The sequence below is a fragment of the Penaeus monodon genome, chromosome 38 (genome assembly GCF_015228065.2).
Source record: "Penaeus monodon isolate SGIC_2016 chromosome 38, NSTDA_Pmon_1, whole genome shotgun sequence".
NCBI lineage: Eukaryota > Metazoa > Arthropoda > Malacostraca > Decapoda > Penaeidae > Penaeus > Penaeus monodon.
This window is the reverse complement of record NC_051423.1, coordinates 18,409,468-18,421,967: the sequence shown is the minus strand read 5'-3', so window position 1 is coordinate 18,421,967 and position 12,500 is coordinate 18,409,468. Positions and strand designations below refer to the sequence as shown.

General features: G+C 38.4%; 1 protein-coding gene across 2 annotated transcripts in view; it reads left to right on the top strand.

Annotated features, from left to right (window-relative positions):
* The window catches only part of LOC119596916 (40S ribosomal protein S15Aa), a 6,815-nt gene extending 155 nt beyond the window's left edge, over positions 1 to 6,660 (top strand). The window contains exons 1-4 of one of the 2 annotated variants that reach the window (XM_037946280.1): positions 1 to 3; positions 3,217 to 3,367; positions 4,272 to 4,437; positions 6,548 to 6,660. The exon at positions 1 to 3 is cut by the window's left edge and continues 155 nt beyond it. In XM_037946280.1, coding sequence (XP_037802208.1) covers positions 3,235 to 3,367; positions 4,272 to 4,437; positions 6,548 to 6,641 — 393 coding nt within the window. In that variant the 5' untranslated portion in view covers positions 1 to 3; positions 3,217 to 3,234 and the 3' untranslated portion in view covers positions 6,642 to 6,660. Of the gene's footprint in view, positions 4 to 177; positions 209 to 3,216; positions 3,368 to 4,271; positions 4,438 to 6,547 lie in introns of those variants that run through there. The other variant, XM_037946281.1, reaches the window with a different exon arrangement.
* Positions 6,661 to 12,500: the final 5,840 nt, after the last annotated feature.

The following is a 12,500-nucleotide window of genomic DNA, read 5'->3' as shown; positions in this document are numbered from 1 at the left end:
TTGGTGAGTGATATTTCCATGTGATTCAAATGTTTTCGGGTTTATCGGCCAAGGTATTACTTACATCTCGGCGAAAATAAAGGATAAAGTACACGGCCGCTTGCCGAGACGATTTTAGCACCGGGGAGTGCGAGTTTTGCCGTAAAATGTGTGATGTTTACAACACGTGAGCGCTCCCTGGCCGACATCGTGCGGCTCGTGTTTACAAGTGCGTCCGCGCTGCCTTTTCTCGGTCTTTGTGGAATTTAACGTCTGTGCGTAAGGTCGTTTGCTTCATCTATTGATCCTAGGAGGGAAATTGATTCCGTGTTGCTCCTCAAAGCAGAAAAGGAAGTGAATAGGGAGAGGAAATGCAAGTTTTCGCCCTATGGCTTGGCTGTCGGGGGGACACATTGGGTACACAATGTTACAAATTAGAGGCCAGAATGTAGGATTTGATGGCGAATATTTAAGTGATAATTGGGTTATAGGGTTATTCTAACATGAGTAGTAATTGTAGAATGAATGTGTTTGATATATACCCAGAAGCAGTGGTTTTAAAAGTACCCTTGATACGTTTTACGAGTCTACATGATAAATGCATGCTTTTGAGGTATAGCTGGTTATAATGAAGTAATCGAATTTATAGTTCATTAAGGGGACCAAGAGTGGGTTTTAAGTTTTAGAGGAAGAATAAGTGTATTGTTTGTGAATAGTGTAGTAATTAGTTTGCAGTTATCTAAGCTTTATAGTTGTGTGAATGGGGAGAACTGAGAATTGTGATTTCACCACTAGGTCTGTGTTTGTGATATATTAGGAAGTTTGTATTGTGAAACACCATCTATCATGGTTTAGAAGTTAGGATAGTGGTTATTATTGTTCTAAAATAGTATTTCCAGACTATAGAGAATTCTGGCTAATTTTTTTCCTATAACTATTGAATCTTGCATGTATTATTTTTTGAACCTGTTGTTCAAATTGTAAAGTTTGTGAATCTGTTGTTTTCCATCACAAATGACTGGTTCAGAAATGTGTGGAAGTAATGGTCCTTGTTTACGAAGCGACTGCATTGTTCCAAGAATAAGACCTTGTTACTTCATTCAGTAGCCTTAGGGAGCATATAGTAGATTGATGGTTGGGCATCGACTATATTGTACTGGTCTTATCTCTTTGGGGAGTGTTTGTTGTGGGTGTGAGTGTGAGTGGCTGGGTGCAGAAGGTGAAGTGGAGATCAACAGGCTCCCCAGTTGACTATGGACTGGACAGTCTTGCTGATGCTGTTGACGTGTTCTGCCGGAGGATACTGGTCTTGGTTCCGGATTCTGCGGCTTACACTAGCACTGTGTAAGCGCGCAGGGAATGAGGGGAACCCCACAAACATTGCCTTGTGAACCAAAGTCATTCCTAACTTAGGAGTGCTCTACCTCCTGACCCCCCCCCCCCCATTATATACCTGTTTGTGGTATATAACATAACTACTCTACTTAATTTAATGTTAGTTTTGTTTCCTGCTCAGATTATTTCAAATATGAATTTTTTTCATAAAGAGGTCATTAAGTATATGTAGACCAATGTATTACTTGTATGGTGCACAATTTTATTATTAACTGGTGAAGGAAATGCCATTGAAGAAAGGGTCTTGACATTGTTCTGTCCTTTACAGGCCAAGTTTACCTTATACCTTCTGGCTGAAACTAAAATTATTCAAGGTTAATCTTTATGGTATGGAAGCACTAAGCTAGAGCAAATTGTAGATGATATTCTGGTATGTTACTAAGGGCAACGCACCCTCCAGAGACGAAGTCTTAACACCAGGGTATCAAAAATCCAAACCTACCTTTTGTACTTTCTATTCTCTAGGGAGTATAGGGTGGCCAAGCCCCCTGTAACCTCCTATATTAGCACTTCTTGCCAACTTACAGAAACTGGACATTAAGAACTATCTGTGTGAGGGTGTTGTAGACTTGGTCTCTGAGTGGTGATATCCTGCAGATGTTTGTCATTTTACTCTAAATATGAGGCCGCAGCAGATGTAACTGTCATTACTTATGACTATTTCTTATGCTCTGTAAGATGGCAGTGCCTTTTCCCTCTAACCAATATTCTTGTAGAGGCAAAAACTGCAGTTGTTGGTACAAGATATAATCTGCAGACACACATGGTAACAGTACAGAATAAAGGAAAAAAATTGCAGAAAGCGCTGCTTAAACTAAGTTGACTTTTTGCTCCCGAGTTTTAGCTCCATCTGCTTTGCATACCAAGGTGAAGACAAGGTTTCCTGGTGGGTGTTGGTAGCAGAGCCCCCCATAAACCCTTCCCTTGTGCTGTGCCTGTAGGGCATGCCCAGTCAAGGCAACTTGGATTGTTGACTAAATATTAGGAAGTGGAGTTGGGGGCTTGGTTTTTGTAAAAAATTTAAACCTATTCCAAATCCTGTTCTGTTGTTGTTTTCTTGGTCAATTCCTTTTGCTATGAGAGGGTATATTAGTATTTACTTAGTTGGCCACGGTTGAAGTTTTTGGAACATTTATGGCCACTTAAAAGAAGTGAATGTGGTCAAGAATGAAGTATGTGCTATTTACTGTGAGCTTGAAGTAATGTTGATATATAAAAAAAAAAAATTCAAGGCATTGTGATGGAACCTTGTATGCAGTCATTAGATAATCTTTTTGCTGAAGCTTCCATGGTTATATTTTAGGGTTGTTAAATGGTATCTATCCTGAATATAATACATGTAATACATGAAGTTTGCACCCTCCCTCCCCCACCTTCTTGGAATAAAAAAAAAACAAAACAAAAAAACTTAGTGTGCTTTTGGTAAAATTAACCCACCTATATACCATGGTGAATAAACAGGTATCATTGTGGCCATTTTACTGGGCAGTGCCAAATATATGCACATTATATATTGCCAAGGATCTTAGAGCTTTTATCTCAATTGTGTGCCCATAGTGTCGTCAATTCAATAGAGAAAATACATTTTCTAAATCATTGTTTTCAACTTATTTGCTAATTTTTTTTTTTCACACATTGCACATACGTGTGGCAATTCAGCTTGAAAATTATCATACTGTATTAAAACGATTATACTTCAGGTACCATGGAAATCATGGGTCTCCTCCTGAATGTTATATTTATAAATCTACAATATTGGAACATTTCAGTATTACTACGTAGTTTCAAAGGAAAGTTTTGGCTTGAGTAAAGGTCCACTAACTTTTCCAATCTTCTTTTCAGACATAAACACGCGTCAAAATGGTGCGAGTGAATGCCCTTGCAGATGCTCTTAGAAGCATAAACAATGCTGAGAAGCGAGGAAAGAGACAGGTTCTCATCAGACCCTGCTCAAAGGTCGTAGTCAAGTTCCTGACGGTGATGATGAGGCATGGTGAGTTTGGCATGTTGGTATTCAGGTTGATATCTAGTTCTTAAAGTTTGATAGTATAGCAAGTAGCTGTAAATTTGGGTATAAATAGACTCTCCAGAGTAGCCTACAATGCTGTGGTCTGAACACTTCTGCCTTCTGGTGAGATGTGACTTGGACTGGTTCTCTATATAACAATTACCAGAGGTACATAATCTGTCAAGTTTGATCTGTAGATATCATTGTATGCATATTATTTAATTTAAAAACTTCAGTGTTTTGTAATTCTCATGACCATTATTTATTTATGTATTATTTTTTCCTTGTGCAGTCTTATTCTGGATTATTACAATATTTCATGAACCTTTCTTAATGTCAGTGTCTAGAGTTTAATTTGAGAAAATAAGGTTAATAGAAATGTTAGCATCTTCATTACATGATTAGAGCATTAGAATTAGCGAAGTGTTAAAAAAAAAAAAAAACAATTCAATCTCCTCTTGTGAATAATTTATGGCTGTGGTTGTAAAGGGATTCCGACAGCTAGTTTCTATATATAATTAAAAAGTTTAATGTGCTTAATTCAATATTTATGAATTTTTAGGTGGCCATGAGTTAGTTTCCCAAAGGTGAAGACTAGTGTAGCAATGCTTTGGGTGTAAACAGATGCAAAAAGTTTTTAATGCTCCATATGTGTAATTCCATTTTGCATCCCAGTATTTTGTTCTTATAAATAAAAATTTTGTAGTGGAAAATGAATATGGAGTTGCTACTTTAATGCATTGCATAACCTAGGGAAATCTGCATACTTTATAATAGATTTAATAGATTTCAACATCTATGTATAGACTATTTGGGTTCGGGTATTGTAGCTAATCGCAGTTGGCCCCTTTTTGTTAACCATATTGTAAATTGATTCCTATTTTAACAGGTTACATTGGAGAATTTGAGATTGTTGATGACCACAGGGCTGGCAAGATTGTAGTAAACCTCACTGGTCGTCTTATTAAGTGTGGTGTCATCTCTCCACGTTTTGATGTGACCATCAATTCCATTGAGAAGTGGACCAACAATTTGCTTCCATCTCGTCAGTTTGGGTGAGTTTTACCTTTTTACTGTAATATAATGATCGTTTAAAGAAATTGTTATAGGTAGATATAGATAGCAAGATCACTAGAAAATCAGTACTGCATTTTTTTGTTTTTTTCCAAATAACATTGCAATACACTAGAAGATAGGTTGTAATAGCTAATAGCTTTTAAAGAAAGGTAAACTACTTTTAAATGTTTGAGTCTTATGGCAATTGCTAAAAACAAACAAACATTGAAGTGAGTGTAGTTTAATTTACATCATAAATTGGGAAAACAGAATCTGAAGTTCTCTATCTCTCTCATATTATAAATGCAGTTTAGCATCCTGTCTGTAGCTGTTCTTGCAATCTAAGTAAACTATTTTTTTTTCTTGTAATTTCCATGCTTATCACTTTAATTCTTTTATAACTTGTCAGTAAGAAAAACAGTGCAGTTGAAAAAGATAAAACTCCTTAAAATGTTAGGTTAATTTTAAAAAAGTTGACTTCAAGGAAAGTAATTGGAGATACTTTTTACAAAATGTGTTAATAATTTCTTGAAGTGTTTTATTTCCTCAGTTACTGTTAGGAACATCTTTGACAGTAACTGGGATTTGCCTGTATTTTCAAAAAAATAAACCATTATACATTGTCACAATATAGATATTGCAAAAGAGCAAATGCACCCTCAGATGTAACAGGTACCTAGGCTGATATGATTGGCTCATGAATAGACTATATGCTGTTGATTTTTGTCAGTTTGTTTACATTTAAATGGCTCCATAATTCTGCAGTCACCAAGGAGACAAATATTAGGCCTACATGACCAAGTCTGTTTACCCAGTTCCTTAACCCAGTGCTCATAGATGGCAAAAATACATGCCATCACCTGCATAATATTAGGTTAAGAATTGTTACATTGATGGCTATACAAGTGCTTTGTCTCTAAGGAGGCCATTGTTACCTACCTCGCCTTGGGAAGTTTTCCCTGATTTTGGAAAGATTCTATTATATATTAACCTATTAGAGCCAGGTAGAGTGACAGTCATGTCATGAAAAAAATTAGCTGAGGGTAGGTGAGGGAATATGCTGTTGTGGAAGGATTTAGTTTAGGGCTGGTGTAACAGGAGTGAATTGTAAAGATTGCTCAGAGCTCTTGGAGGAAGATTTGAATTGGACATATAGGAAGGGGGTCTTCTATTCTTTCCACTAGTAAATGTGTGTGTAGAATGTACCATTCCTGAAACATGGTTGGATTAGTGTGGGTCCATGCTCAAGATTCTATTCCTGCCTGCCTTGACCAGCAGGCATGAAGAGGTGTTTCAAGAAACTGAATATTTCGGAAACAAAAACATTGTTATTTATTACAGTTATTGCTTACAGTTGTAGACTACCTAGAGATATACTATGGAGTCTGCTTAACTAAAAATCAGTTACCATCTGATTAGAGAATGAAATATAGACCCTGGAAAATGACAAAAAAAAACAAGATATGCATATTCAGAGAACTTTGCAAAAGGGTGGTATTGGGTTTTGATACTGCACATGTTTGTATGGGCTGGGCCTAATAACCACACACCCAGGAAAGGTGCTATTCAAGTAAACCTGATGGTCCAACCATGTGCAGAGTGCGAGGCACCCAAATCCAATGGGTTAATAAGTTTTTGGCAGTTCCAAAGAACGGGGAAATCAGGTATGGCCACTATGTCTTACTAATTGTTACCTTGGTGGCTGAGCAGTTGTGGAGCCATCTGTGTGCAATAAAATTTACAAAACTAAAGTGGTCAGTAATTAAAATTTCTGGTGTTTAGATATTTAGGGAGAAGTTGATTGCAGTACTATTATTATTGATAATTTTATCATTATTACTGACATTATCATCGTAACATTTTTATCAATGCTGTTAGCAATGAAAATATTTTCTTACAAAAAAATTCAAGGGATTGGGTAAAAACAGGTGAAAGTAATTTACTTCATTGTTACTAAGCACTTGTGGTGACCATCTGTGTCTTAAAAAGAAAACTAAAATCACAATGGACTTACCATTATAAATGTCTAGTTAATTGTAGTATATATATTAGATTTATATACAATAACTGAAGTGAAGGCTTTAATTTTTTTTTTCCCTCTTTTTACAGCTACATTGTCTTGACAACTTCTGGTGGAGTTATGGATCACGAAGAAGCCAAGAGGAAGCATCTTGGAGGAAAGATCCTGGGATTCTTCTTCTAAATAAATTTATGAAAGAAGATTTATATTTAATTTCACCTGACTACTTAGAAACAAGGCTAATAAAATTTGGGCTTATATAAGAAAGTATTTGTCATTGTTTTTAACAATAAACAGAATTATTTGAATATTTGAGGACAGATGGTTTGCTTGAAGTACTATTTAGTACTGTGAAAGTAATGGGTTTGATACTGATGACTCCACCTTTCAGTTCTAGATTAAGAAAAGTGGATTATCAGTATTTGGGGAGAAATTTAAGTGATATACAGACAAAAATATAATGCTTTTTATCTACAAAAATTTCAGGACTAGTGTTTCATAACAAGCAATTATGAATTAATTTCTTCAAACTTCACGGGCAGACCTCTTTGAACCACAAATTTCTTGATAGCAAATTGAAATTTTGAGTAGAAAGTACATGCATTAACCCATTGCGACGGGTGGCATGTACGCACATGCCATGGCATGGCGGGACCATCTGCCGGGGGCACGTACATGCAAAGTATGTATGGGCATTTGAATTTTTTTTTTACAATCACGGCAAAAGATTATTTTTCTGCCAGTGAAAGTGTGATTAAGTCGGTTTTAACACTTTATCATTTTTACCATGCAACAAACAAAAAAAATGCAACAAAACGACGATTTCAACTCCATGATGCCGCACTGCTTATTTTATTTGGACTATAGACCGAATAATGATCAACTATGGAGTCTATATAACAACAAAAATACCCTTCAGTCTCGATTTATCAGGAAGTTTGACAAGTAGAGACTTTAAAAAATAATGAAAACTGAAAATACAACATATCTTTGTAGTATACCGAAGAAACGGCATGGGATGCTGGTATTTGGCATGAGTGGTCACGCATGCTAGGGTGACGAGGCCCTGGCCACTATGAATACTACCCGTCAGATAAGGGTTAATAGGCTTCACACAGTAAAGTTCTTGCCGCATGGAGCATATCGGAAAAATGAGTTGTTGCTAAAATTATTCCCAAATGCATGGAGGAAGTAACAACTAACACGCCCTTACCTTGGTCCTCAGCCCTTGCCTCAACTAATTCTACCTTTTATTTTTTTTTTCCTTCTCTTCATCTGTCAACTTACCATAGTTGTTAACTCATTTTTACTCATTTCACCACAATGATTTATCATAATGCTGTGTGACCTTTGATGTCTAGTAAATTGATTTATTTTGATCATCACCACTAGAAATCCACAAACATCACCAAGTCCCACCCTATTGTTATATTTTGAATACCGACGAATGAAAATTCTCTGTGGCATCAACATCTTTTTTTTTGTGGCAGAATTTCTCTTGCTCCATTTTCCATTTGCTCATTCACTGTCTGTCTGTCTATTAATGACTTATTATGTTTTGTTTAAATTTTTCTGTCTGATCACATTTCCATGCTTTTTTCTTCAAAATCTGACATGCCTTTTCATCTTGTCTTGAGGAAACCATATGTATTTACATTGTGGGCAAGTCCAGTTTGAAAAAGACTGTTAATAACAATAGTAATATGTACCATTAACAATCAGTTGTTTCATAGTATGATTACCCTTCAAAATTGCCTATAAGAAGGTAAATGTCAGTCTCTCTTCAAAAATTAAAAACCGTCTCTTCTTTTGAGTACTAAAAAAGAAAAAAGAAAAAAGAAGAAGAAAAAAAAAAAATTGGCGACCATCACTGAAATGGTTAAAAAATTGCCCACGTCTTATGGCAGTGTCTCAGATATTGCTGTCACTGAATTTAGCTAATGTTTGAATAAAGAAACCCCCCCCAATCCCTTGCCCGTTGTTGTCGAGGGGGGGCTTAGGAGGCGGAGACTGGGACCCAATGATGGGGAACTCCCACTCCCCAACCTTGGGACTCAGCCCTCGACTCAACTAATTTTGCATGGTCTTTATTTTCCTTCCGACTTTTCGTTTCTGTCCCTTCACCAAACCCTTCTGCTATCCACCTCCTAAGGTGTGAGAGCCGTGCTGAAAGGATGAAAGGCTGACTTTGTGCCAGTCCTGAACGGCCTGAGGGAGCCATGGGCACGGTATTCCCCTGATTTAGTTATCTAGCCCTTACCCCAAGGGGACCCTGAAGGGTGGACTGTTTTTATCCCCAACATAATCCAGGCTTACCATGGCCAGTAATGAAAACTAATCCCCACTATTAGGGGCAATGAGGCTTGCCCCTTCATCAAATAGCCCCAACGATGTAAACCCACCAGATTCCCTGACCCCAGGCTCTCCTTTGACCACGGCTCCGAACACTGCAATAACTACCCCCTCATCAATACCTACTAGTACAGTAGCCAACAATCAACCCTTAAGGAACATTTCCACTCTCCAGCAATCTCAACTTCAACACCTCTACCCCCACAACCTCCAACACAACCACCCCATCCTCCTTATTAATACCTTACAGCCTTATTGCCCACCTCCCCATAACACTACCTCCCTTAACACTACTCCATCTTCGTCACGCCCCCGCCCTTCGACTACCCCTATCTCTACAACAATTTTGAATACCCTCTTCAGCGCAGCCAAATGGGACCGATTTTTCGTGATCCCTCCCACAGCTCCCTACTCTGACAACACCCTTCTCTTCCAACAATGTCTCCAAAAACAAGTAGGTAAAGTCTCTTTCCGTAGCCGACCCAACCGCTCCCGTCTTGTCACAGTAACATCCGAAAACCAAGCTATAGCATTAACCAAACTAACGACCTATATGGTAACCCCATCCTGCAGAACCCCATCCACCCTCAATACTTGCACCGGAACAGTTTCAATCTCCCCAGCAAATTGCCCAATCTATGACAAAGATTGGTCAGACTGTGGAGAAGACCTACTTGCCTGTCTCACAGACTATGATGCAACATCAGTACAATGCTACTCCATTCCCCCCAGAGGTCATCGAAAGAAACCCACTAATATAGCCAAAATTACCTTCCGTAGACATGACCTTCCCTTTAACGTCAGTCACATGAGGAGCAATCCCTCCCTGTTCAGTCCATAGGCCCAACGCCTCCTCCCCCCCACACGCCAGTGCCAAAATGTGGCGGCTTTTTTGGACACCCAGCCAAACATTGACGTCGTACTGGTTTCCCTTACTCCTTACTCCAGATAAGACGTCATTCTACCCAATTCTCCTAAAAACAAACCCCCCCCCCCTCCATCTAACCCCCCCTCTTCTACCTCCTACCTTCCCCAGTCAAACTCTTTGCCATCCTAAGTCCAGACACTCCAATCTCTACTACAGATACTTCAATCACCACTACAATCCCAACACCTTCCCCTCTCCTCCTCGCACTACCGTAACAGACAGAACAAACGTTCCACCCCCTCTTCCCCTACCACACAATCACCTCCACCTTCCTTTGCTCCTATGCTTGAGACACCAGTCCTCTCTTCCCCCCCCCTCACAAGAAATCCTTTATCCCCCAAAACTCCCCAAACCAACTCTCAGAGAAGAAACCATTGAAAAATATCAAGATTACCAATGAAAACTGACACAACTTCCAAATCTTACAACTCCTGCTCCTTCCACACTCCAAGTAACTGCTGATATCCATCCTCCTCCTAACGATATCCCCCCTACACCCTATCCTCCTACCCCCTCCCCACACAGCCCATACCCCCGGACCCCAACCCCCCCACATTAACCCTCCCACCATCCCCTCTTCCCTCCCACTTCCTCCTTACGCACGTGAATCCCTTATGTAACTCATTAACTCTCATAAAGTCAATACACACCACCAGACACTCCAATCCCACACATCCTACTGCCGTGCCCACGTTTTAAAACAACTCGTACCTCTGCTTTCCTCCACCTATCCCCCCTTCACCGACCTCCCAACCTCAACAACATCCTTACAGAATCCCACACTTTTTGCTTCAACAACCTATTCTCTTTCCTCAAACGCATACATATTCTTCATCTAATCTCACTCCTTACCACACCCGACCCTAACCCTTTCACTCACCAATTCCTTTGCCCAGCTTAGACAACTAATCACTAACTCAACCACCCTCCCCTAACATTAACTATAGTGCTACATGACCTTAGATGTCTAGCACATTTATCTTGCTTTTAACCATTAACCATTGAATAAAGAAAATAAAAAGTTGTTATAAGCCAAAGCCGAGATTTACAAGTCTGGAATTCAGTACACATTTTTCATCAGCTTGTGCATGGTTTTGTTTAAAAATACGCTTCATAAACTGAGCTAGAAAAAATACACAAGATGTCCAAGGAAACATTAGTATCACAAAGTGTACTCTACGGCCTAAAGGCACGGTATACAAATGTATAATGTGTGGAAGTGTATTTCAGTAATGTACTGTGGTAGAATGGTGGGAGTGTGGTATTGTGGTTGAGTGGTAAAGTGGTGGGATTGTAATGTTTGTATCATGGAATATAGTTGAGTGACAGGTTGTGGCAGTGTGGCTGTTGGGTTAAGTGGTGGAGTGTGGCAGAATTGTGGTGGTAATATAGTGGAGATGGGCAGAATAACAGATTGTGGCAGAGTGGTGGAGTGTGCCCCAGTGGTGGAGTGTGGCAGAAGCAAGAGAACTGAAATGAGTATCACACTGATACCACCACCAAACAATACACACAATGTGTGAATTTATGAAGTGCATGGGTCACTTTATACCTTATTTGAAAGTAATTTTTCAATGCCGTGCACATCAAAGCACATATTAGTATGTAGCGTGGACAGTCATTTCATTCCTCCATTCTTGTGAAGAGAAATAGAAAACACATGAAATCCGCACATGAGCCACTTTTCACTGGTAGCCATAAAAAAATGGTGACCGCCACATTACTCTAGCTTGCCACTAATGATAATGGTTATCACTCCCATTTAAAACAATAGTTCCTCCCACTCCTTTGATCATAGCCCAGTAGCTCTTTGAAAAAATTGTAGCAACTATCCACTGACAAGAGGCTCCTGTGTGGGGGGCTTAATTCTCTTGCAACTAGAAATTATTATGGACTCTTTACTTGTCTTTTATAACCAAGCCTAAGAAGAGATAGGTGTTTTGTGAGCTGCATGTAGAATGAGTGATCCTGTAATATTTCCCTTGTATTTGATATAAGAAATAACCTTGATCTGACTGCCTCTTGACTTAAATATTGGCATATAAACATAGTCCAGTTTATTAAAAAAATACAAGGTGTAAGATCTTCTCTAGTGAAAAATTATGCTACTTTACCTATAACTAAAATAACAGACATCAAAAATCAGTTGCCTTACTGAAAAAGAAGATTAATCAACTTTTGAACAGCAGCTGGGAATAATTTTTAGTCTGATAAAGCAGATGTCACTAATAACAAGAAAATACCTTACGCAATACGGTGTATTAAAAGAAATATGTATATATTTAAACATTTTCATATACTATATTTTGATGAAAAAGGATAAAACTTCAATGAAAGAAAAACAACATATCTATCAAATTTATTTACATAACATCTAACTTTTTTTGCAAACATTAAAATATTCTTCCATCAACACCTTCCACTTCTGGTACCTCGTCAATCTTCTGCATGATTTCAACACGGTTGATCCTCAAGAGGGTGTGTGTTTCCCTGTTAACTGAAAAGGAAGAGAGAGAAAAAAAAAAATATACGTGTACATTTTTCTCATTAACTAATAATCACTGGGGTAGGGCACTGAGGGAGGGGGACTTTTCAATTATCATCCCCTCTCTTGAATAAAAAACTGGAAAAGCATGTAATATCAGCCAATATTAACCTAGGAAACTAGAAAGAAGAAAAGAGAGAGAGAAAAAAAAATTACTTCATACATGGACACTAAGAAACTAAGAAAAATATTGATTATACAAACATGAATTTTACTA